This window comes from Gracilinanus agilis, chromosome 2, assembly GCF_016433145.1.
Source record: "Gracilinanus agilis isolate LMUSP501 chromosome 2, AgileGrace, whole genome shotgun sequence".
NCBI lineage: Eukaryota > Metazoa > Chordata > Mammalia > Didelphimorphia > Didelphidae > Gracilinanus > Gracilinanus agilis.
In genome coordinates, this window is record NC_058131.1 from 635543352 (window position 1) to 635570646 (window position 27295).

The window sequence follows — 27295 nt, forward strand, 5'->3', positions numbered from 1 at the left end:
ACAGGAAGTGAACCAAGTTTCACTTCCTGTTGGCTTTCAGTTTCCATTGGGAGGGGAGGGGGATCTCACTCCTTACCTCAAGGAGCTTAGAGACAACAGGGAGGCTGATTAAAACATTTCAGCTCAGGCCCACACAACCCTGGCTGACCCATTTGTCCTCTACTGAAGCTATAGTCTCCCTGCCTATAAGACTCAAATGGTACCACTCCTACCCTCAATTATAAGCCTCTCATTAGCCTATTTATTTACTCATTGCATCTGGCGAGCACAGTTAGGTTAAACAGCCTACAAAACAAACAATGAGAGTAACTAGGGTACTATTTATACTATCAAGTTTCTCAATCCTGATTTGGTCCATGATGCAGGAAGCCATAGATTTTTGGTTCCATAAAGTACCAAGATTTGTCTATCAATTGCTCGAGATATACGATTACTATACACTGGCAGAATTTATTTGCTTTATCTCCACAGCTCTGGCTTTAATTTTAATGGTTGGGCAGTTCCTAATTGTTTTTAAAAGAGTACTTGTTCATCTATGGCAACTGATTGGCTCTAACTCAGCAAACAAACCTGACTCTGACTCAATGGACATGATGGAGAATATGAAACTGCTTTTCCAAGTCCCAAAACAAATTAGGGAAGGGAAAGAACTAGACAAACATACAATTCTCCAGTTGGAGATTGTAGAATCCAAATACCTAGGGACAACCACAACAACTGAAACACCACTGGCTACCAATGACTCCCAAGCTTTAACAACTGAACCACCTGCTGAGACTACCGTTACTGTTGTGCCCATAGTAGATAGAACCATAGTGTAACCACGGTTACTGACTCTCCAGCTCTCAGTGAGAGAAAAAGCTTGCTCTCTAAGCCTGCATTCTGTACTGATAATCCTAAACAAGACTTGCCTGTTTGTGCTGCAGGAAGTCCTGATTTACCTGAAGGTGACCAAGCAAGACTTGAAGAAGTGCTTGCGCAAGACCATACGCATAACTGGATCGAGACCAAGTGCACAGATAAAACTGAGGATTCTTTATTGCCCTTAGTCCCAGTAAAGTCCAGTAGCAATGGAGAACCCTTTGTTAGCTTGGAAATTGGGGGGAAATGTTCCTATCATAGAAGGGAAATCTGCACTATTTTGTAAAACTAAAGAAAAAATAATTTATTTTTTTAATTACGTATCAAAGGAAATAATACTAAAATAATTTGGTTTTATCAATATAACCTAAATTCCCTATGGTATTTAATGATCATTACCAATATGAAGATTTAAAGAAGAAATACCATATTCTTATTATTAAGCAAGTAGGAGAAATTGACTAATTACAATTTAGTTGGGTGAAATCATTACATTCAACACATAAATTAGTTGATTCTCAAAATTATTTTGTACAGCAATAATACCAATATAACTTGATCATTAAATGTGCTTAGTTCAAAAGTTCTATTTAATATCACAAGGATATAAAATAATGAAAAAATAATTTCCAAGTGCATGTAAAAATTAGTTGAATTTGATTTTGTTTTTTCTTCCTTGTCTATCAAGACTTGTAAGTACTAGTTATCTAGTTTAAATGTTAAGAAAAACTTTCTATTACTCTGATGAATGTGTGTGATATGATCAGAATTACATAATTTAGGTATTACCATCCCAAAGTATTACAGTTTACATATTATATGAAAAGTAATATAGAACTGTGTTGTCATAAGTCATAGCCAAACTATGCTTTAAAATGGCAAATGGGATAATGAAATATATATTTCACTTGCTAAAGATGCTAATAAAGAATTTGTTAAAAAGGCAAGTAAAGGATGATAATATATTTCATATAATATACTAATTTTTCTTTCACCGACTCATTCTTTAAGATTGATATTTACAGTTAGTTGGGTGGCTCAGTGAATTGACAACCAGGCCAAGATAAGGGAAGTCAAATCTGGCCTCAGACACTTCCTAGCAGTGTGACCCTGAGCAAGTCACTTAACTCCCATTGCCAAGCCTTTACTGCTCTTCTACTTAGAAACAACACGCAGTATTGATTCTAAGATGGAAGGTAAGGGTTTTTTAGGGTTTTTTTAAGACTGATATTTAGTCTCCAACTAATTCAGACTTTGTGTTTCCGTGGTCCCTTATTACATATAACTTTTTTTAAATTTTTTTTTAAGGATTTTTTTTTAAATTTTAAACCCTTAACTTCTGTGTATTGACTTATAGGTGGAAGATTGGTAAGGGTAGGCAATGGGGGTCAAGTGACTTGCCCAGGGTCACACAGCTGGGAAGTGTCTGAGGCCGGATTTGAACCTAGGACCTCCTGTCTCTAGGCCTGGCTCTCAATCCATTAAGCTACCCAGCTGCCCTCTACATATAACTTTAATTGCATTATAATCTGAAAAGGATACATTTAATATTTCTGCTTTTCTGCATTTAGCTATAATGTTTCTGTGTCCTAATATATGGTCAAGTTTTACAATGCTACTATGTATTGCTGAAAAGAAGGTATAATCCTGTCTATTCCTACGTGATTCTCTCCAGATATCTATCATATTTAACTTTTATCTAAGATTCTATTCATCTCTTTGACTTCTTTCTTTGTTTATTTTTTGGTTGCATTTATCTAGTTTTGAGAGGGGAAAACTGAAGTCTCCCACTATTATTGTTTTGTTATCTATTTCGAAGTGGAATTCATTTAGCTTTTCCTTTCAAAATGTGGATGTGATAACAATTTGATGCATATAGGTTTAATACTGATAATTCGTCCTTATCTATGGTGCCTTTTTACATTAATATAGTTTCCCTGTTTCTCTTTTGATTATATCTATTTTGGCTTTAACTGTCAAAGATCATGCTTTTTTTTTTTCTTTTTTGTATCAGCTGAGGCATAGTATATCCTACTCCAACCCTTTATTTTTACTCTTTAGGTCCCTCTCTTTTAAGTGTTTCTTGTCAAATGTACCATGCATACAGTCCAGAGAACACTGAAAATTTCCCTACTGTTGATCTTATTATACTCTGCACTGAACTGAAAACAAATTTCATTAATGGTGGTAGAAAACAAATAATACAGGATTATGAGGCAAAGTATCTGAATTCCAGTCCAAGATTCACCACAAAGTTAAAGGATCTTGAGTTAAGTCACAACCTACTCAAGCCATTTCCATTTTTCTAATATATTGTGAAAAACAAATTATATATTTATGAACTACCTTTTTAAAAATAATAGAAGCATTAACTATAAGGTATTATTATGCAACCAGAGGGATAGGAATTAAAATCATCAATTTATGCTAAGAATACAAATAATCTCCTTAAATTTCTTAGAGAAAAGATTTGATAAATTTGGGCCATCTCTTCAAGAAAAAAAAGTTACAGTTGAGGATAAGATTGAGGAAAAAGACAAAAGAAAAATCACTACTTTTTTGAAAGCCATAATCTATTCCTTTTTCAAGCAATATGACCTAAAAAAATATGACTTCCACTTGCAATATACCTTTTGTTAGCTATTTTTGTGAATCATTATCCAGTAGGAGTGTCACTATAAGGTCACTGGCCTAATATACCCCTCATGTGCTCCTGGCAGGCATAATTATAGACAGGTCTTTCCCATCAGGAAAGATGAAGTATTGAGTGGAAATGAAGAAGGTGCCAGAGATTTCTCAACCAAGAGATTCTTCCCCCTTATCATGCCCACCTCCCTCACTTCTTACATATTTAACTATACTAACCTCTATAAATTATTGTCTGTAGGGAGTCAACTAATATTCAAAAAATTAACAATATAGTTAGATCAGGAAAACCTTAACTATAAATCAAATATATTAAAGTCAAAATACAGTGTGAACTTTTCCCCCCTGAACATAATCTCAGAATTTGAGACCCCTACATTCTCAAATTAAAGATTGCTACCAAATTTGCTTAGCTGATAGAACAATGAGAATAAATTCAATATCAGCATAGCTCAAAAAGAACATAAGAATTTTTTTTTAATGTGCAGTAAACTAGGTTTCATTCTGTCTGGGATAAAAATAAATGGGGAATTACTAAGAGTACAATGTCCATTACCCATTATACTAACCAGAATCAATACTGAAGCCATAAAAATGGTCTATTAAAAAAACAAAAAACATCCAAATCCCTATGATTGGCAGTTTCTGAAAATGTCTTCAAAGAAATTTAGTTGCACAGGACTCTTAAAAGAATGGATTGCAAACCTTTATCATTTGGCCTTAAAAGCAGTATTTCAAGCCAAAAGAATAATTCACTTAATGTTTTAATACAAACCAAAACCAGTAATATGATTTAAGGGACATCAATTTTACTGCCCTAACATACCAGATTATTAACAAATGAAAATTGCCCCATTCTGGATTTTTATATATCATCTCCTTTTCCCCTAAAAATAATCTTATCATGGCGGCAAATGAGTGGCTCAGTGGATTGAGAGCCAGGCCTAGAGATGGGAGGTTCTGGGTTCAAATCTGGCCTCAGACACTTCCTAGCTGTGTGACCCTGGGCAAGTCTTAACCCCCACTGACTAGCCCTTACTGCTCTTCTGCCTAGATCCAATACACAGTAGAACCAATACACAGTATTGATTCTAAGACAGAAGGTAAGGGTTTAAATAAAATAATAATCTTGTCACATAGATATTTTATCTCCATTTCACAAAAGAAATAAGGTCCAGAGTCACAGTAAATATTAGTATAATTTGTCTACTGAACACTAAAAATCAGTTGTCTTTTCTCCAATTTGTACCAACCAGTATATCTGGTTAATGTCTTTCAGTGTAAAATGAGTCTTCTTTTACTTCAATTTAAATTTAATTTATATTTCAAATATCCAAGGTAGTCTTGTATATGCAAAATGATCAGTGAAATAACAGAAGGCAGGTATTCACAATCCCGTAAGAAATGAAATCTGGAATTCAAGATCCATCAAAACTTAAAAATTATGCTAGAGCAATATAATATATGATAAAATTATGGTCAATATCAATAATAATAATCATCACTATCATTATTATACCTAGCATTTATGTAGTTGCTACGCTGTTCCAGGCACTTCAGTTATACATTGATCGTGTCATAACTTTTATATTTTCTCAATATTCCCTTCTAGACATTATCAAAACTATACTCAGCTACAGTAAATGCTTTGAAAGGTAAGAGTCATGAGCTACATTAGAAAGATATACACATGAACACCTTTGTAAGAGCTATGGATGATTCTATAATAATACTTATGTTTATATGTTACATTAAAGTTTTTTAATGCTCTTTCCTCACGCTATAAGGCAGATATATTACTACTACATATTATTACCTATTATACCTTATAGATTTGAAGTAGGTATTGAAAATATCACAAATATTTTACATATATATGGTATATGGTATATTTTTAATAAAGTAGTAAATTACAAGTTGACTTATTTTAAACTGTTTATTCACTAAACATTGGTTTACATTGCACATCACAGCCAAATGAACACATCTAAAATTAAGTGTTAGCTAATGTACACTTCCTCTAGTAAAAGCAGTGTTTTGGTATCTTTTAATTAAAATGAGCAAGAACAAGTTATAAAACAAAATAAAGTAAAATATCCAGGGTGTTCTGGCTAAGCCAATTCTTTGCAGTTCAGTTACTCTAGCAGAAAAGAATTACAATTTTTTAAAATAAATATTCAAAAGCAGAATATCTAGTTTAAGGGAAAACTATATCTAACCTTCAATCAGCTACAGGATTTCAATGATTCAGACAAAAAAACAAAGAATATATGGCACTGCAGGCAGGAACTTAATATCAAACTTTGTATGAATGAAATTGTTCACATACCACACAGTCAGCCTGGCTTTGAGCCTAAGGCATATCTTTTCTTTCTGACTTAAAATCAAACTTTAGAACATAACAGACTAAACACCTTGACAAATACAGTCAAAATTTAATAATAAATCCAACTTGCTTTCACTGAAACAATAAATCATTGTACTTTAAGTCCTATTATTTTAACACTCAAGATGAATGGAATATGTGAAAGATATTTCCTGTATGGCATATGAACAATTGCATTAGAGTCCTCTAAGATTCCAGTGTAATTGGTGGTAATGTGAAAAAATGATTTTATTAAAAAAGATTTAAATAAACAAATGTACAAAATGACTTATACCACATAAAACTCAAGCCTTTCAAAACAAATTTGAACATCTGTGATACCTGCTAAGCATTTAGTTTAATCTTTCAAAGAATACTGAGAGGTAATAGTTTAACAAAGACAGATATGAAAGAACTGCAAACTATGAAGAAAACAATGAATCATTAAAAAAGGCAAACTAACTCAGTAAAAGGCTGGGGTTGCAGAATTCAGAGTTATATGCAAACATCTTTTTGAACCATAAACAATGGACTTCCATACAATAAATTAATTTTTACCTATTAATTTAAATTGAAGTGGCCCTTTGTAATACCTACATATATCAAAACACTATAGGAGACTCAAATTGTTCCTCCCTAATTCAGTTGGCTATGAACTAGTTATAATAGTAATTCACATCATTCATATCACAACACTTTAAATTTTACAAAACACTTTTCCCACAACTACTATGTGAGTCATATAATACAAGTTTTATTTTTGCACACAAGGAAACCAAAGTTCAAGCCTGCAAATAACTTTCCTGTTTTGCTGTTTAGTCTGGTCCAAGTCATTGTGATCCTGAATGGGGTTTTCCTGGCAAACATTCTGGAATGGTTCCCATAGTCTTAGCTAATAAGCAGAATTTGAATCCAGGTCTCCTGACACTAATTCTGACATTTTTTCTACAATTACAGACTTACTTAATATTCAGGATCTGGCAAAATATGTTGGTTTTTATAGTTAAGCACAGATTATAAAGACCTGAAAACAAATGAACATAGTTAAAGAACTTCTTTAAATGTTCCTAGGTCCTTTTCATAATAAACAACACCAAATAACAAAAATGAAAAATATAACAGACAGGAACTGTCAGTTCAGTATTTGAAACAAATTCGCAATAGGAAAAATCTAAGAAGCACCTATAAATTTTTTGTTTGGAATTTAATTTGGAATTTTCGGTTGTCTGAGGTTTGAGTAAGTACAATTTTCTGTTTTCCTTTTCTTGTGTTAAATCTTTTGAGTGATAAAATATACAACACAAATAATTTTTTTAGTATGACTCATTTTTCTAAAATCATCCTATTTAAAGTAACAGTTAATGCTGGTAATAACCTATAAAATTTGCTATTTATTTTTTATGAACCCAAGCCTCTGACTCCAGAGCCAATATTCTTTCTCTTATACTATGCTTAACTGCCTCATTTAAGAGAGGAGGAAACTAAGGCCAAGAGAAGTTAGGTAATTTGCTCATGGTCAAAAAAATGTTAAGTTGAAATGCAAATATTCAAATTCAGGTCATGGTATTATCTTCTGTACTTTTCTTTCAATCCTACTACCTCACATAACAAGTTTCCCAGAAAAATCACTCAATCATTATTTATGGTTGGCATTTATCTCAACTTCATATTTTTTACCTTTCTGACTTAGAGACAAGGGCACAGAATTAATTATTCAAGGCAAATACAGTCTGCTCTTATTAGCAAACCAACTCCAGAAGTTTATTACTCGTCATCAGAAGTCTCAAATTAAATCATTCTTGGATTACTTCTTTTAGTTCCTCTGTGTGTTAAAAAAAATTTTTTTTAAGGCAAGGATTTTAAAAGGTCAGGTTAAATTATTTTGTTCTTTAATAAAGACAGAAACTAATACAATAGGACCTCCTAACTCTTTTATAAGCTCTTAGGAATCAGAATGGAAGTGACTTCATAATGACAATCTTTTCTTAATCATTTACTACAGGACTACTTCATGCTATGTCCTGTGTTAAGAACTAAAAATGCAAATACAAAAAATATAATCTCTATTCTCAAAGAATTTGTGTCCTATAGGGAAGAAAAAAACAAAGACATATGTAAGTATATATAGAATAAATGCAAATGAAATATCCAATAGCTGAAGAAAAAGCAAGTAGTGGAAGGAGATCAAGAAAGACTTTTGGGCAGAGGTACTGGTAGAATGACATCTTGAAGGAAGAGAAGGATGTTACGAGGTGGAGGTAAGGAGAGGAGTACATTTCAAGAAGGGGTGAATAGCCAGTGTAAAATACAGAGATGAGAAATGCAGTGCTGTGCATGAGGAGCAGAAACCAGGTTGCAGTCTTTAAAGTTCAGGAAAGGGAGCAGTATATAATGAAGCTAGAAAAGGCAGAAGGAGGACAAATTGTGAAGGGTTTAAAAAGCCAAATGGAGGAATCTATATTTTATCCTTGAGGTAACAGGAATAACTAGAGTTGGTCGAGCAGGGCAGACATGTGGTCAGACCCTAAGAAAAATCACTCTGGCAGTCTTGTCAGAAGGATTAGAGCAGGAAGACCCTTAAAGCAAAGAGGTCAATGTGAGGCCCCTATAGTATTCCAGGCAGGAGGTTGCTGTATGAAGAGAGGAGTCTTATGCCATAGATTTGAAGGAAGTATAGCAAAAGCTTAACAATTGACTACATATGCAATTAAGGGAAAGTGAGTAATTGAGCCAATATCAGGGTATAAACTTGGAAGGTGGAAGCCAGGCAGGCATGGTTTGGAGGGAGAGGAAGACAGAGTTGTCTTTTGGATATGTTGAGTCAGAGGGATCTCTGGGATATCCAGTTTGAAATGTGGACATAGCAGCTGGTGATGCAGGAGAAGTTTATAAAGAATCTACTACTATGTCCTAGGCTCAATGCTAAGAGCTTTAAAAATATTTCATTTCATCCTCAGAACAACCTTGGGAGATAAGTGCTATTTGAAAGGTGCGTCACCATTTTACAGCTGACACAAAACTGAAGCAGTGGAGATTAAGTGACTTGCCCAGGGTAACACAGGTAGTATCACAGGCAAGATCTGACCTAAGGACTTCCTTATTCCAGGCCCTGTGCTCTGCCCTAGCTGCTTGTGAATGCTTCTATTTTTTCAGTTTCTTTACTAGGTCCTCAGGCAGAGAAGGGAAGAATAGGGGGAGCAGGTATAGTGGCAGGAGTAAGGAGAAAGTTTGGAAGAGCTTTGTTAGGGAGAGAAATATGGAGTTAATTAGGAAGGATTAAAATGATTACACTTTGATGCAGTGACAGTCAAGTGGAAGCCGGATACATAATTTTGGAATGAAACAGTCAACACACTGGGTGACTTCTGGCAGCTCTGTTAAGCAGCACATGTGTAAAAGCAGAGGAAGTGAATTGTGGGACCATCCAAACCTGTGATCTGCCAAAGGATGATGAGGAAGAGGATAAAGGGGAAAGCAGAGGCCAGTGTGGTGCTAAATCTGTCAATGATAGGATCAGGTTTGTGAAGGATGGCAAAGTGAATGGAGAGAAGAGGCAAGGTCTAAGAAAGTACTGACAGGTAAAGAGACAGGAGGCTGCAGAGAGATAGGAAGGAGAAAGGCAGTGACAAAAGCTTATTTGTGTCAAAGAATGTTAGAATTTTTGATTAAGGAAGTGGAACACGAGTGGGTAATGGTGAGATCCAGGGTCTGGCTATCCTTGAGTGTGGCTGAAGTGGATCAGAGGAGGAGGACACAGGACCTGAGGCGAGGACCTGGGCCACAGTTGCTGAAATCTCCTTCATTTGATCCAAGAGTTGGGGAAGAGAACATGGTAAGCAAGGAGCTGAATGCCTTGTGAATGAAGAGATGCTGAGCTGGAGTCATGAGGCACAAGTCCAAGAGAGACCAGAAGTGGAGCTCAGTGTGTTGGGACTCACTTTCAGGAATGAGGGGGTGAGAGGTGGGCTGCAAGTGAAGTTATACAGTGGTCAGGGGGACAGAGCCTAGAAATGAGAGCTCAGAAAGAGGAAGCAAATGTATGAAGAGAAAGAGATCTACAGCAGGGAGTCTGTTCATTATGGAAAGGGAATTCCAAAAGGCACACAATTGAAGGGATAAAGAATCTAAAAGGAACAGTAGGGTACAGCTGAGAGGACAGAACAGGAAGAAAAGGCTAGAATGCCTAGTTATCCATCCTGGGATCAAGTAGTTATGGTGACAGGAAGAATAGTGAGCAGTAGAAGTTTGCTAGCCCTAGAGGGAGAAGTAGGGGGAGGTGAATTATATTGTTCACATTCTCCATGAGGTAGTATTTACTGGGCACAAGTTGGGCTATCTAAGGCTTGGTCACCTGCCTACACCTCCTGGCTAGGTGCAAGAGGGTCTGAGGTATACTGAACCTTGGTCAGCCTTAGTGCAAAGTGCTTTATTTTTTAAACTTAATTTAGCTTTCCCAATGAACAAAAATCTATTTTCTCTCCCTTACTGCTCCCTTCCCCACTGAACAAAGGAAAACAAAAAACAAAAATCGGGTAACAAATATGACTAGTCAAGATAATAAATTTTTGCACCAACCATGTCCAAAAAATATGTCTCAGTCTCTGCCTGAGTACATTACTTCTGTCAAGAAGTGGGTAACATGTTCCATAGTGAGACCTCTACAATTATGGATTAATCATTGCATTTATCAGAGTACTTAAATCTTTTGAAATTGTTAGTCTTTACAATGTGATTGTTATTGTATAAATCATTAGCCTAATCTGTTCACTTTATCAGAGCAGAGTAAATCTTCCCAGGTTTTGTCATCCCCTATATTATTTCTTATAGCAAAATTGTATTCTATATCATTTGTATACCATAATTTGTTTATCCATTCCCCAATTGATGGGCATCCATTTTGTTTCTAGTTCTAGGTCATCAAAAAATGAAATGCTATAAGCATTTCTGTATAAATAGTATCTGGACATACTATTTTAGTATACTATATAGTTTTATCACTTTTGGGGTAATTCCAAATTACCTTCCAGAATGGGCTCACCAACAATGAATTAATTAGATCCTGATTAGTGTGAATAAACTGAATATTTCCATTGTGTTAGAACCAATGACCATATTTTTGATAATTATAACTTGAGATACTTATGACTATTTTAAGGGATTCATTATTCACATTAAATTGTTTTTATGAATGTTAAAATGTTATATAAATGTGAACTTTTGTTACTATTTAACTAGTAAAAAAACTGGAGTACTAGAGTAGGAAAAGCTAGTCAGTCAACAGGGAATCAATCAATAAGCATTTATTAAACCCCTAGTATGATGCCAGCCACTGTGCTAAGTATTAGGAATACAAAGAAAGGCACAAAATAATCTTGGCTCACAAAAAGTTCAGAGTCTAATAGGGAGGACAACAAATATGTCCAAGAAAAATTGGAGATAATCTCAGATGGAAGACAATATGAAAAGAAGGACTAGAAAAGGCCTCTTGCAGCATTAAAGATTTTAGCTAGAATTTGAAAAGAAGTCAGGGAAACTGGGAGGTAGAGAAAAGAAAGGAGAGGAAATTCCAGTCATGAGGGACAGTCAATCAAAATGCACTCAGGAAATAAGAGTATCTTGTGCAAGAAACTGTATGGAGGTCAATGTCAATGGATAAAGAGTATTGGGGAGGGGGAGGAAGGGGCAGGAAGCCTGGGAGAATAGGTAGGGACTAGGTTAGGAAGGCTTTAAAAGCCACAGCATTTCATATCTGAATCTGGAGATATTAGGGAGACACTGGAGTTTACTGGCTAGGGGAAGTGACATAGTCAAAACTTGTGCTTTAAGAGAGCTGAGTAAGGGAATGGATTAGAAAGAGAGGGACTTGAGGCACAGAGACCAACCAGAAGGCTATTTTAAGAACCTGAGTTGAGGCTAGCAGCAATGCAATGATCCAGGACAATTCTGAGGGACTTATGAGAAAGAACACTATCCACATCCAGAGAAAGAACTATGAGAGTAGAAATACAAAAGAAAAACAACTGCTTGATCACATGGTGCAATGGGGATATGATTAGGGATTACCCTTGTGCAAATACTAATAACATGGAACTAGGCCTTGATCAATGACACATGTAAAACCCAGTGGAATTGCACGTTGGCTATGGGAGGGGGGTGGGAAGAGGCAAGGGAAAGAACATGATTCATCTAACTATGGGAAATATTAATTAATTAAATAAATAAGCTTTAAAAAAAAAGAACCTAAGTAGAGGTAATGAGGGCTTCACCTGTGTCAGGAGAAAGGGGTGCATACAAGAGATTTCACAAAGGTATAATGGGTAAGATTTAGCAACAGAATAGATATGGAGGAAGGGATGAGAGAGAGTGGAAAGTTGAGTATAATAACTAGGTTGTGAGCCTAGGTGAATAGAAAGTTAGTGGAACTCTAGAAATTAGTAGGAAAATTCACAAGAAGGGAAAATTTTAGGGGAAAGGATAATGAATTTTGTTTTGGCCATGATGAGTTCATGATATATATTGCAACATTCAATTCAAGATATCTGTCTAAAAGACATTTGGAGGTATGAGACTGGAGGTTAGAACTAATAAATAAATCATAAGAATTATCAGCAATGAGATCTGTGGGAGCTAAAGAAAATTCTCAAGTAAAAATATACTATAGAAAAGAAAAAAGGGTCCAAAACTGAGCTCTGAAGGATATCCATGGATAGTGGATATGACATAGATGAAATTCAAAGCAAAGAAAATTGAGAAAGTGAGGTCAGACAGGCAAGAGGAGAACCAAAAGCAAACAGAAGTCAAATTGCAGAGTTAAGAAGATGAGGAGAAAAAAAATTGTAGATGACATTCCTAAGAAATTTAGACATTAAAGAGAAGAGAAATATAGAAAAGTAGCTAGCAGATACGGGCAAAACAAATACAAGTTTTTAGAAGATAGGAAAGACATAAGTGTACTTGTAGTAATTAGAAAAAGCAGTTAGTAGATAGGGACAGATCAATGGTTAGTGAGAGTTAAGATTAAGGACATAGCAATCTTCTAAAGAAGACAAGATAGAATGGGGTCAAGGGTGCATTTACAGTGGTTTGCTTTGACAAGAAGGACCACTTCTTTATGTGAGACATGAGTTAAGAAAGGGATAGGAATAGAAGGAATCTGAATAATATGGGAAAGGAACAAGAAAAACATCTCAAGAATGGTCTCAACTTTTTCAGTCAACAAGCCTTTACTAAAGCACTTACTATGTGTCAGTTACTGTACTAAATATTGGGGACAGAGAAGGAGGCAAAAAGAGACCTTGCCGTCAAGGACCTCAAAATTTAATTGGAGAAACAACAAGCAAACACATATATACAAACAAGCTATATATGAGATAAATGGGAAATAAATAACAGAAAGAAAGCATTAGAATTAAGAGGGATTTAGAAAAACTTCTTGGAGAAGATAAGGTTTTAGTTGGGACTTGATGGAAACCAGGGAAGTCAGTATGCAGAGATGAGGAGAGATTAGTCCAGGCAGGGGGTGAGTCAGAGAAAATATCTGGAGCTGAGAAATAATATCTTGTTTGTGGAACAGGAAGAAAGCCAGCATCACTCTACTGAAGAAAAGGTGGCAGGGAGAAAAGTGTAAGAAGCTAGAAAGGGGTTAGGTTATAAAGAAGGGTTCTGAATGCCAATCTGAGGATTTTATATGATCCTGGTAACAGGAAACCACTGGAGTTTATTTGAAAAGAGGGGTGATATGGTTAGACCTGTGCTTTAGTTTTACAATTCTGGCAGCTGAATGGAGGATGGACTGCAGATAGGAGGTAGGCAGACCCACCAGTAGGCTATTTAAACTGTCCAGGCATGAAGTGATGAAGGCCTGACACAATGTGGTGGATAAATCAGGGAAGAGAGCATATTCAAAAGATGTTGCAAAGGTAAAATTGACAGGTCTTGTAATAGTCAGTGAAATATGAGGCAAGGTTCTTAGCTAAAAGGATGGGAGGTTTGAGGTAGGATGAAAAGGTCTAGAAAAGTCATTATGGTAAGAAGGACAGTGAATTGTTTAGGAAGATGTAAAAAGATTGCCTTGCCACAGTGAAGGTTCAATTGAGATGATCATTTTGTGAATTTAAATTGATAATTATGTTTTGAAACTACTTTGTAAATATAATTTTAGGTAACTCCCAGGTCTGATGTTCTGTGAGACTAATCTTTCTACTTTGACTAAAGACCCTTATTATAATTTTAAGATATATGTAATTTTATACTCAAGTGAGCAAAAAAGCTCGAGAATTAAATGGTTCACCTAAAACATTCTTATTAATATATTTTTACATACTAATCACCAAAGGAGAAAAAGTATACTTTTTAGAGCCCAGATAAAATGGAATTTCCCTTTCTTTCTAGGACAATAGCTCTCACTAATTAAAATCAGTGTGACTTCATTTAAACACTTTTAAGCAATTGTAAATAAATTAAGAAAGTAATAGCAGATTAGAAGTAGGAATTCAGGAAAGAGCTCTCCCAGATAGAGTTACTCTTTAACAAATCAAAACTCCACTGTCCTGGCTGCCCTCTAATACTTTCTGATTTGGAAAACTGTATCTGATGCTAGCAATGAATTCCTTCTTCACTTCTTTTTTTCAGAATTCCAAGTTCTCTTCAGGATTCAGCATCAATGTCATCTATGGGAGGGCTTTAGTCCCCAAATTACCTTGTATCTATTTTTACATGCATACATATAAATATACACACAAACAATATCCATACAAATACATATACATGTGTATGCATGTGTGTGTAGACACACTTGTTAATACCTCCCTCTCCTCCCCACTGTAAACAACTCAAGGGCAAAGACTTTTTGTTTCTGTATTTGTAACCCCAGCAGCTCACTCAGTGTTGGAACACAGTAGGTATCTAGTGAATGCTTAGTGACATGATATTCATGTTAGAAAATCTACAAAACTTTGGGGCACAGGTTCTCAAAAAAAAAAAAAGGATGCAAGTTTCACAGTGTGCCTCAAAATTTTAGCTATTACATTATTGCAGATAAAAATTTTTTTGAATCATTTTAATATAAATTTTGTTAACCCAGATTTTGTAGTATAATTTATGTGCAAAATAAACAACTTGTTCATTACATGTATGCACTAACTTCAAAACACATCAGACTTTATCTTTCCTAGAAAAGACTAGGATATTTGTACATTGAGTTTTACATTCATCCATTGGCTCAGTCTGATCTCTAGATTCAAGCTAAAAATCTTCAAATTTACCATTCATTGCTACATATTAAGTATTACACACATAAGCACAAATTATATTATTAATCTATTGTTTCAGAAAAAAAGGAGGTAATTGTTTCAATTAAGTTGAATGACTTGGTATCATTCATGAAAATCAAGTGAAAATAATATGTTCTGGTTTGGCTTCATCTTTATTTTAAAAGCTAAAATTATTCAGGATATATAATCATGATTTAAGGACAGGAAGAACCATAAGCTTAAGCTTTCTTTCTGAAAAAAAATGCTAAATTTTGTATAAATTGTTCTTGAAATTATTGTTTAACATCATACTTTAAATGGATAATTTTCCATGTGAGAATCAAATTCTATCATTCTCATTTTGTTTGGACTTAATAATATATGTATAGGAAATTCATGACTAAATTGAGTTAAATGTTTGTAATAATTAACAATGGTTTTGTAAATGTATGATATTTTTTGTATTTTTAGCTTGATAATTATTGAACTAATAATGAATTTCCCTGTATCGCCTTAGGATTTTCTGGCATACACTTTATGTTTTAATAAATATATTGTTTTCTAGCTTCCTTCAAAGTTAATTTTGGATATCTTTTCCTACCTAAGGCCTTTCTTGATCCCCCCACATATATACAATCTAGTACTTCCCCTGCCACCATTAGCTTCTATTTATTTTATATTTTCTTTTATATATGTATAATATGCGTTTATATATACATATATTTTTGTGTGTGTATCTTTCCAGATAGAATGTAAGCTCCCTGAAAATAGAAATTGTTTCATTTTTGTCTCTGTATCCTTTAAACCCAACACACATCCTGAAATATAATAAAAGGTTTACTATTTATTGATTGATTCCACCATAGTAATAAGCTTTCTTGGTGAAAAACAAACGCAAAAGAGAATTTCTCCTGGTTGACCTCTTTCTTTTTCTTACATACAAAATTTTCATTAAGATGAGTCAAATTAGTTGCTCTGCTTTTGGACGAGGAAAAAATTCAAGAATATATAGAAAAACATATTCAGTAGAAAATGTGTACCATTAAACTATAAATTTATTTCCACCCTCCTTGAAGATTCAAGAAATAATATCCCTATAAGTGGCAAAATGGGACAATACCTTCTATATCCTTTGGGCTTCACTTACACTCTTACATTATATTATATTATATTCTGTATTTATTATAATTTGGGCATCACAGAAGCCTCCACAGGATTGTGAGATCTGTATAAACTGGGAATATGTCTCAATTAAGCTCTTTATCCATCCCACTGCCCACCATAGTACTTTGCATATTATAAGTATTTTTTAATGGCTATTGAACTTTTTAAAAAATGAATGAATTGAAAACCTGTACATTCAGCTGCACCTGAACATGCAGAGATGAAAGAGCAATATCCACTAATTTGGGGAAATTTTATATCTCCATAACTTTTTTAAATGATAGGAACAGAATAATCTAATAAATTAATTTGTCACAAAAACTAAAAAAAATTTTTTCAAGCACATTCTGGATTAAAACAGGGTTTTATTATTAAGCCAATGGTAGAAAAATACAACAATTAACTAATGTCACATTTTTTACAACTAATTTGGAGAATTCAGTGATAAAACATTTGATTCTGTTGCTATATGGACTTCCTTCAAAATAATGCTTGCTAAAATATTAATGAGCAAGATCAAATCTAGCTATTAGGTAAAAATTTATTTTCCTTCTAAAGCCAGCTTTCAATCTAAATATAAGCACAGTAACTGTCAAATTCCTATAGGCTTATCAAAATGCTACACCCACTTATCATCATTGCTTTTCTATCCATTATCTATATTAAACTCTCCTTCAGTTTCATTCCTGATTTTTTGTAGTAATTGCAGAACTGTATTCCTCTGTCCCTTTCTTTTCCCTCTGGAGTCTGTTATACTCAATGAGCAGATTATAGATGCTGGAATAAGAGATTATCAGAAGAACTCCAAAAGTCAGGAAAATATGCAAGAAAAAAAAACCATAACATATGATGGTGGTGTCTCAAAATATGTAGCTCAACTCAATATGAAAAAAGGAAAAATGTAATTGAATCATAATATTTTCTAACTCTATCAACATTTAACTATAAACCTAGGAAAAACCTTATTAGTCAATACTATATAAAGTTCTTTCTTAAGAGGTAAGATTAGATAATAGGATATCTTAAAGAATGGTAAAAATTTTATATAATTAAATGTCATTTTAATTCTTGAGTTTCTATATTGCTAGCTTAGTTTAATACGTTACTTTATTTTATTCAGAGAGCACAATAAACTTAACAGGTTTTCATTTTAGGAGAGATTTCCTGACCCACATACCCTGCCACCTAAAAATAAAAAAGTAAATAAATAATTCATCAAAGACTAAGTTTTCTCAGAAGATTGTAGCAGAACTGTTTGAGGTCAGCAGGAATATTTGGGGAGAAGGAGATATAGTTCTTCTAACTAGTAAGAGATGCATACTGAAAATGGATTTTGTTAATAGGAAAAACTTTAAAAAATCATTTGGACACTTTCAGTGAAAGATCACTATTAAAAAGATAGAAGAGACAAGAATTAATGACAATAGCATCAGTAGTGCTGTCCATGTTGTTCATTTTATGCTTTACATTTTTTTCCGAAGGAATTGAAAAATTACAGATTGCAGTGGCCCCTGAGAGGAAAGCTGCTTCCTCACAGACTACTATGTAAACCTCAAATGACCATTTCTCACAGCATGCCCAAAACATTTCAGCATGTAACTGCATTTTAATTTCCTAAAACCGCAGGATGTCAGTCTGATTTTAAGTCGTGTCTGGGCTGTGATATTCAATACTGATAAAATTGTTAAGCTTGAACCAAAATTTTCAAGTAGACAGAATATAACAAATCCTCGTGTTGTTCAAAGGTTATCTTTTGAATAGTTTACTCATTATCTTTCTCTGAATTTGTTCTCAAAACCGAATTACAAAAGCTATTAGAGACTTAACTGAGAATCTCTAAAGAACTGTATTATATAACTATAATGGTAGAAATTAATAGTAAATACAGCTCAATAAGCATTTGTTAAACACCTACTAGACATCAACCACTGTAATCAATTAGCCAAGAGTTAAGTAAATAAAGAAAAAATTAAATATTCCCTGTCTTCAAGGAGTTTACATTCTGTTGGAGGAAATACACAAATACAAGCAAAAGAAATTCAGAGACATTTTCTTGGAGGGAGGGCACTAACAATAAGGGAATTGGGAAAGGCTTCAGGTATTCTGTTTCACTTAAGTAACAAAATGATTTAAGAATAATTTCAATGGCATATATACATGTGGCATAATGGCTTATAATTAATCTTGGGTAAAAGATAAGGAAAATTCATCATTAATATCAATGAATATTTATTAAATCTCACTCCCCTTCAATATGTGACATTCAGTTAATTACTGGCTAAATTTTATGAAATGTGAAGTTGTGATCTCTACATTTTCAGATTCAATGTCAATAGGAGAGAAAGACTAAATAAAATATGAGCTAAACTGTAAAGTTTAAAACTAATGGGAATTCAAAGACATTTGAAACCAATTTTAAAAGGTATTGAATTTTAGATCTAGAAATTACCTTACAGATCAATCTTTATTAGGAGATAGATCATGATTAAAAGAGAAATTATCTATCAAGCTGTTACTCAAAAAAGGCTAGTTCTGGTTTGAAAGAAGCTAATAATGAGTCAAAGTGCTCCTTTTTCCTTTGCACTGTAGTAATGTTTTGGTTTTTCCCTGGACTTCAAACCTGGTTAGGACACATTTAACAGAAATTAGATACCAAACAAGATCCCTGAGCAAGCATGGGGAAGACACAGGAACCATCTTTACCTCTAATAAAGTGATCAAATCAAAGGGCTAAAAATCACTGTGGTACAGTAGAAAAAGCAAAGCATTTGCAAATCCAAAGACCTGACTTCTTTTTTTTTTTTTTTTAACCCTTGTACTTTGGTGTATTGTCTCATAGGTGGAAGATTGGTAAGGGTGGGCAATGGGGGTCAAGTGACTTGCCCAGGGTCACACAGCTGGGAAGTGGCTGAGGCCGGGTTTGAACCTAGGACCTCCTGTCTCTAGGCCTGACTCTCACTCCACTGAGCTACCCAGCTGCCCCCAAAAGACCTGACTTCTGCTGGTTATAACATTTACTAGCTATGTGACCTGAGGCAAATTACTTAACCTCTGAATCTTAGTGTCTTCATTTGTAAAATAAAAATCCTCAAAAAGCCTTCCTTATAAGACTATTTCAAGGGTCAAATACAAAAAACTATTTTCTCATGCTTTTTAAATTTAGATATTTTGTAACAGTATGCTAGTAAATGTTTAACAACTGGCTCTCCAAGGGAAAAATATGTACAAGACACACTTTTAAATTGAATCTACATTATAACAATTTTGTCTATCTCTTTGATAAACCTAGAAAACTATGGCCTTTTGCAATGTTTTTTTGTAAGGTCCACTGTATCTTAAAATGTAAAAACCATTTTCTTGGCAGGCTTTATTTGATCCACAGGTTCTAATCTGCCAACTTCTGGTCTAAACAATCAAGATAACAATAAATCACACCCAGGATTTGCCAATTTCAGAGGAGCACATATATGCACACATTGAAAATTTTTAAAATGCTCTTGTGAACCTGTTAAAAATGATTCTAACACACCGTTGGTGCTATATAAATACTATAGAACTTCATTATGCCACTCTTCTAGAATAATTCCCATTTTTAGAAGAGGCTTTGGGACTGACCAGTCATTTTATACTTAATCTCATGATGTCATTCATCCTGATCTGTGTTTTCTGTGCTCCCTTCTCTCCCCCTCCTCTTGTGATTTTTGCTTTAAAAGCTCTTATGTTGTAATAGGCGTTGAGCACTCTGGTACAATAGTACCTGCAGTTTTCCAATGGCAAATCTCCTGGTCCTGTCTAATTAAAGACACAATTAATAGACTTCGAACTCCTTTAGTCTATTTTTTCTGAGTCACAGGTCAACAAAGTAATCCATGAGCATATTTGGATGCTGAGCACTTGGGTGCTAAACTGCCCAAACAAATACTAATCAAATACAAAACTAATAATAAACATGGCAAACAAATGCAAAAAAGCAGAAATAATAAATGTAACCTTTTCAGATCATAATGCAATAAAAATAATAATCAGTAAGGGAACATGGACAGGCAAATCAAAAACTAATTGGAAATTAAATAATATAATTCTCCAAAATCAGTTAAAGAACAAGTCATAGAAACAATTAATAATTTCATTGAAGAGAATGACAACGATGAGACATCCTACCAAAATCTGTGGGATGTAGCTAAAGCAGTACTCAGGGAGAAATTTATATCAATGAGTACATATAATAACAACTTAGAGAAGGCAAAGATGAATAAACTGGGCATGCAAATAAGAAAACTAGAAAGGGAACAAATTAAAAATTCCCAGTTAAAAACTAAATTAGAGATTATAAATATTAAAGGAGAGATCAAAAAAATTGAAAGAATAAGAACTATTGAATTAATAAATAAGACTAGAAGCTGGTACTTTGAAAAAATAAATAAAATTGACAAAGTATTGCTCAATCTAATTTTAAAAAGGAAAGAAGAAAACCAAATTATCAGTATCAAAGATGAAAAGGGAGACCTCACCTCTAATGAAGAGGAAATCAAGGCAATCATTAAAAACTATTTTGCCCAATTATATGGAAATAAATATAGCAATCTAGGTGATATGGATGAATATTTACAAAAATATGAATTGCCTAGAATAACAGCAGAAGAAATAGAATACTTAAATAATCCAATATCAGAAAAAGAAATTGAACAAGTCATCAAAGAACTCCCTAAGAAAAAATCCCCAGGACCAGATGGATTCACAAATATGGTACTGATCCCAAAGCCAGGTAAATCAAAAACAGAGGAAGAAAACTACAGACCAATTTCCTTAATGAACATAGATGCAAAAATCTTAAATAGAATATTAGCAAAAAGACTCCAGCAAGTGATCACACAGGTTATTCATTATGATCAGGTGGGATTTATACCAGGAATGCAAAGGTGGTTCAACATTAGGAAAACATTCACATAATGGACCATATCAACAAGCAAACCTACAAAAACCACATGATTATCTCAATAGATGCTGAAAAAACCTTTGACAAAATACAACACCCACTCCTACTGAAAACACTACAAAGTTTAGGAATAGAAGGGCCTTTACTAAAAATAATAAACAGTATATACCTAAAACTATCAACAAGCATCATATGTAATGGGGATAAATTAGAAGCAATCCCAATAAGATCAGGAGTGAAACAAGGATGCCCATTGTCACCTCTATTATTTAACACTGTACTGGAAACACTAGTAGTAGCAATTAGTGAAGAAAAAGAAATTGAAGGTATTAAAACAGGCAATGATAGTCTACTTAAAAAATCCTAGAGAATCAACTAAAAAGTTAGTGGAAATAATCAACAACTTTAGCAAAGTGGCAGGATACAAAATAAACGCACATAAATCATCAGCATTTCTATATATCTCCAACATAGCGCAGCAGCAAGAGGTAGAAAGAGAAATTTCATTTAAAATCACACTAGACAATATAAAATACTTAGGAATCTATCTGCCAAGACAAACACAGGAATTATACGAACACAACTACGAAACCCTTTCCACACAATTAAAACTAGATCTAATCAATTGGAAAAACACTGAGTGCTCATGCATAGGACGAGCTAACATAATAAAAACGACTAACATACCCAAATTAATTTACTTATTTAGTGCTATATCTATCAAACTACCAAAAAACTTTTTTACTAAATTAGGAAAAACTATAACAAAGTTCATTTGGAAGAACAAAAGACCAAGAATATTAAGGGAAATAATGAAAAAAATATGAAGGAAGGTGGCCTAGCAGTACCTGATCTTAAACTGTACTATAAAGAAGTGGTCATCAAAACAATATGGTACTGGTGAAGAGACAGAAGAGAGGATCAGTAGAATAGACTAGGAGTAAGCGACCTCAGCAAGACAGTCTACGATTAAATCCAAAGAAGCCATCTTTTGGGACAAAAACTGCTGGGAAAATTGGAAAATAATATGGGAGCAATTAGGTCTAGATCAACATCTTACACCCTATACCAAGATAAATTCAGAATGGGTAAATGACTTGAATATAAAGAAGGAAACTATAAGTAAATTAGGTGAGCACAGAATAGTATGCTCATCAGATCTCTAGGAAAGGAAAGATTATAAAACCAAGCAAGAGTTAGAAAAAAAATCACAAAATGTAAAATAAATAATTTTGACTACATTAAACTAAAAGGTTTTTGTACAGACAAAACCAATGCTACCAAAATTAAAAAGGAAGCAACAAATTGGGAAAAAATCTTTATAACAAAAAACTCAGACAAAAGTCTAATTACTCAAATATAGAGGGAGCTAAATCAAGTCATCCCCCAATCGATAAATGGGCAAGAGACATGAATAGGCAATTTTCAGATAAAGAAATCAAAACTATCAACAAAACATGAAAAAGTGTTCTAAATCTCTAATAATTAGAGAAATGCAAATCAAAACAACTCTGAAGTACCACCTCACACCTAATAGATTAGCTAACATGACAACAAAGGAAAGTGGTGAATGTTGGAGGGGATGTGGCAAAATAGGGGCATTAATGCATTGCTGGTGGAGTTGTGAATTGATCCAACCATTCTGGAGTGCAATTTGGAACTAAGCACAAAGGGCTTTAAAAGACTGTCTGCCCTTTGATCCAGTCATACCACTGCTTGGTTTATACCCCAAAGAGATAATAAGGAAAAAGACATATATAAAAATATTTATAGCCGTGCTCTTTGTGGTGGCAAAAAAATTGGAAAATGAGGGGATGCCCTTCAACTGGGGAATGGCTGAACAAATTGTGGTATCTGTTGGTGATGGTACTATTGTGCTCAAAGGAATAAAGAATTGGAGGAATTCCATGTGAACTGGAAGGACCTCCAGGAATTGATGCAGAGTGAAAGAAGCAGATCCAGGAGAATATCATACACAGAGACTGATACACTGTGGTACAATTGAACATAACAGACTTCTCTACTAGCAGCAATGCAAGGATCCAGAGCAAGGCTGAGGGACTTATGAGAAAGAAAACTAGCCACATTCAGAGGAAGAACTGTGGGAGGAGAAATACAGAAGAAAAACAACTGCTTGAACACATGGGCTGACAGGGATATTATTGGGGATGTATATGCTAAATGATAACTAATCCAACTATCAATACTATGGAATTAGGTCTTAATCAATGATACATGTAAAACCCAGTGGAATTGTGCATTGGCTAAGGGGGGTTAGGGGAGCTTGGGGGAGAGGGAAAGAACATGAAACATGTAACTATGGGGAAATATTCAAAATAAAAATTTTAAAAAATAATAATTTTTACTGATTGATTAACTCTAGGAAAAAAATAGGCACCTGTGACACCTGGGTCAGTTTTAAGAAATACTATCATTCTTCACCATATGTATTTCAGTTTTTTTCTCTCTCCTTCACTATTTTTTTTTTTTTTTGGCACTCAGTGTATATAACAAATGGCTGTGTACTATTCCAGAGGTGCAGATGAAGCTAAAAAAAAAGCTATATTTTAAAAAAATCTTTTATATTTTTCAATTATGTTTCATTTTTGTTTAGTAATAGGAAATGCAAAAGCTTAGTAAAAATACATTTAAGCAATGTCCTGTTTTGTTTTTAAATCTCAAATAAGTTTTTTAGTCTTTTGATAAGTGACTTTACTTCTCTGGGTTTGTTGCCTCATGTGTATGGTGAGGAAGCTGGAAGAAATCATCTCTAAAGTCCCTTTAATTAGTTCTAAACTATAGGGAGTCTATGAAAACTGGGTAACATTCACTATAATTTCAGAAGTTAATTACATAATCAAATTGTCAGAGAGAAAGATTGCCACTTTTAATGTATTTTGGATCTACTATAGAATATACATGCAATTTTGAAAATAACTTTAAATTTTAACATCTTAACTTCCATATATGAAACAAATATTATCAAATAAAGGTGATGTTAAAATTTAAAATGTCTATGAACTATAAGAAAACACTTGTAGACGATACTGTACAAAGAACTAAGAGGCCACAAGTTTAATATATATTGCCTCAGTTATTTAGGTGCTCAATTCTTTCCAACCTAGTGTAATTCCCTCCCTCTCATAGATTTCAATTACTGATCAAGAAAATGATGGAACAAGATTATGGCCTTTCATGGTACCGTCCTTCAGTCCACATACCCCAAGGTTGCTAGTCTGAATTCTAGACTCACTTCTCCTACTAACTTCTTAGATGACCTTAGAGGATCATTAAGTTTCTGTGAGCCTCAATACTGCTATTTGGGGATCCTAATTCTCTCACTAACTCCTCTGATGACTTTGGGAGATCATTTATTCTCTCCAAGCCTTGTTAAAGGAAGGAAGGTTGCACTATATTTCTTTTAATTCAGCTGTTTTAGGATTCTATTACTTTTACACTGAGACATACAATAAGGACTAATTAAGAAAATGGAAGCTGTGATCTTGGCCCTCAAAGCAATTACAACATATCGTAAGGGACTAGTGAGAAAAAGCAGCACAGACAAAAGGGCCTTCAGATTTTATTTATTTCCAAGACTTCTCTCCACTTCACTCCCTACTTTTAATTCTCCCCCTTGCCCATGTACACGTACATGTATACAAAATTTATATAAAGCTATCTGGATCCTTTAGAGAACAAATGTCATGACACTGATCGACAATAAAAGTAAGTGTGACAATGTGCAGACCTACCTCCAGTTATAAACCTACCTGCTTTTGTGTCTTGGTTGAAGCGGCAATATTTAGAATTCTCAAGTGCAGGCAGACATTGTTCGATGGGTACCCAGACATATGTCTCTGGACACAGCAAATCAGAAGGCTTATATTGACCCTAATAAGAAAGGAGAAAAAAAGTACAAATATGTTAATGACACAATAATTTCCTGGCTACCAGGTTGCTAAGAAAGTAATGTTTTAGTCACCAGTCTAAACAACATCAACCAGAAACAGCTTACTGTACAAATTAAGTGACCCAGTTAGTGATTATGTCACCATCTTAAGAATACAAGTTTAGGGTTCCGGGTTAAGATGGCGGCAGAGTAAGAAGCAGCTCTTAACCTCTCCTGACCGAAACACACAAAACTCCTCAAGGGGACATAAAAACAAGTCCAGACGAACGGAGGAACCCCACAACAGGGCACAGCGTGGAAGGTACGTGGAATCGAGGCATTTCCATGCTATAAAGGGGTGAAACAGCTCTCACTAAATCGTGGGCTGAGCAACCACCCCACCCCCACCCCCTCCACACACAACATCTATAGCGCTGAAGCCAGCTAAAAAGAAATAGAGCAAGTTTGGGGCAACCATTGAGTCATTGGCAGCTCCGGGGCCTGTTCCTGAGAGCAGCAAGATTTAGGACCCCAATAAGCCAAAAAAAGCACGCGAAATCTGAGCGCGGGAGCAGAGAGTGGATGCTGGGCGCAGAGTGCGGGCTGAGAGCGCAGGCACAGCGGAGGCGTGGGTGGAGGCAGACACAGCCAGGAACTAAAGCCTAAGTGGGGAACCAGCGTGGACGGGTATACGACTGTGGAAGCAGCGCCCTGAGACTTGTAAAGGAACCTCCTACAGAGGACCAAGCAAGGGGGTCCACCAGGGGGCTTGACTTTGGAAAAAACCAGAACTCAGACCTCAGGAGCTAATAGACCGCGGACAGACACTGAGTGTGAGGATAAACCTGAGAAGCTGCTGGGCTAATGATGGCTACCCAGTCTCAGGAAGCTCAGAAGAGAAAGAATAACAACAAGAAAAAGAAGCCTTTAACACTCAACAACTTTTACACAGAGAAAATCCAGACAACCGAGCAAACAGAGGAAGAGAACAAACAAGCATCCGGACCCTCCTCAAATAAGGAAAACTCCTCACAAGCTATGGAAGAGTTCAAAACTGAGATTTTGAGGAAAGTGGAAGAGATCTGGCAAGAAAAAAACTGTTTAAAAGGTAGAATCTTGCAATTGGAAAGGGAGGCTCAGAAATTGAACACCAGAAATGAGCAGATTGAAAAGGAATACCAGAAGATTATGGCCGAAAACCAGAAGATTATGGCCGAAAACCGAAAGATTATAGCCGAAAATCAATCCCTAAAGGCTAGAATTGAGCAAGTAGAAGCTAATGATCTCTCAAGACAACAAGAACAAATAAAACAAAGTCAAAAGACTGAAAACATAGAAGGAAACATGAAATATCTCAATGAGAGAGTGACAGACCAAGAAAACCGGTCTAGAAGAGACAATTTGAGAATAATTGGTCTTCCAGAAAAACCAGAAATTAATAGAAACTTGGACTCCATACTAACAGAAATAATTCAGCAAAATTGCCCTGAAGTCCTACAACAACAGGGCAATATAGACATTGAAAGGATTCATAGAACACCTGCAGCATTTGATCAAGAAAAGAAAACACCCAGAAATATCATTGCAAAATTCAAGAGTTTCCAAGCAAAAGAAAAAATCTTACAAGAAGCCAGAAAGAAACAATTCAAATAACAAGGAGCACAAATCAGGATCACACAGGATCTGGCAGCCTCCATGCTAAAAGATCGCAAGGCTTGGAATATGATATTCAGAAAGGCAAGAGAGCTGGGCCTGCAACCACAGATCAACTACCCATCAAAATTGACTATAAATTTCCAGGGGAAAGTATGGGCATTCAACAAAATTGAAGAATTCCAGGTATTTGCACAGAAAAGACCGGGGCTAAATGGAAAGTTTGATATCCAACCACAAAAATCGAGAGAAACCTGAAAAGGTAAATAAGATACAGAGGGGAAAGAAAGAAAACTTATAATTTTTAAATTTGCCTTTTTAAGGGCCTCAGTGAGATCTAATTATCTGTATTCCTATGTAGAGAAACGTTATATATAATTCTCTGTAGTGAACTCTATTCACTATTATAATATTCACTATTATAGTAATCAGAAGAATAATTCACAGGGTGAGGGTGGAACACTAAATAATCTAAGACGACATGGGGGATGGGAAAGAGGGGGTGAATAGCAGGGGACACCAAGAGAAAC

The 27295-nt window shown here is 34.7% G+C and overlaps 1 protein-coding gene across 1 annotated transcript in view; it reads right to left on the bottom strand.

Moving 5' to 3' along the window:
- The window catches only part of ATE1 (arginyltransferase 1), a 206427-nt gene that overhangs the window by 16964 nt on the left and 162168 nt on the right, over positions 1 to 27295 (bottom strand). Inside the window, exon 9 of the mRNA XM_044660193.1 lies at positions 24994 to 25114. Coding sequence (XP_044516128.1) covers positions 24994 to 25114 — 121 coding nt within the window. The remainder of the gene's footprint in view (positions 1 to 24993; positions 25115 to 27295) is intronic.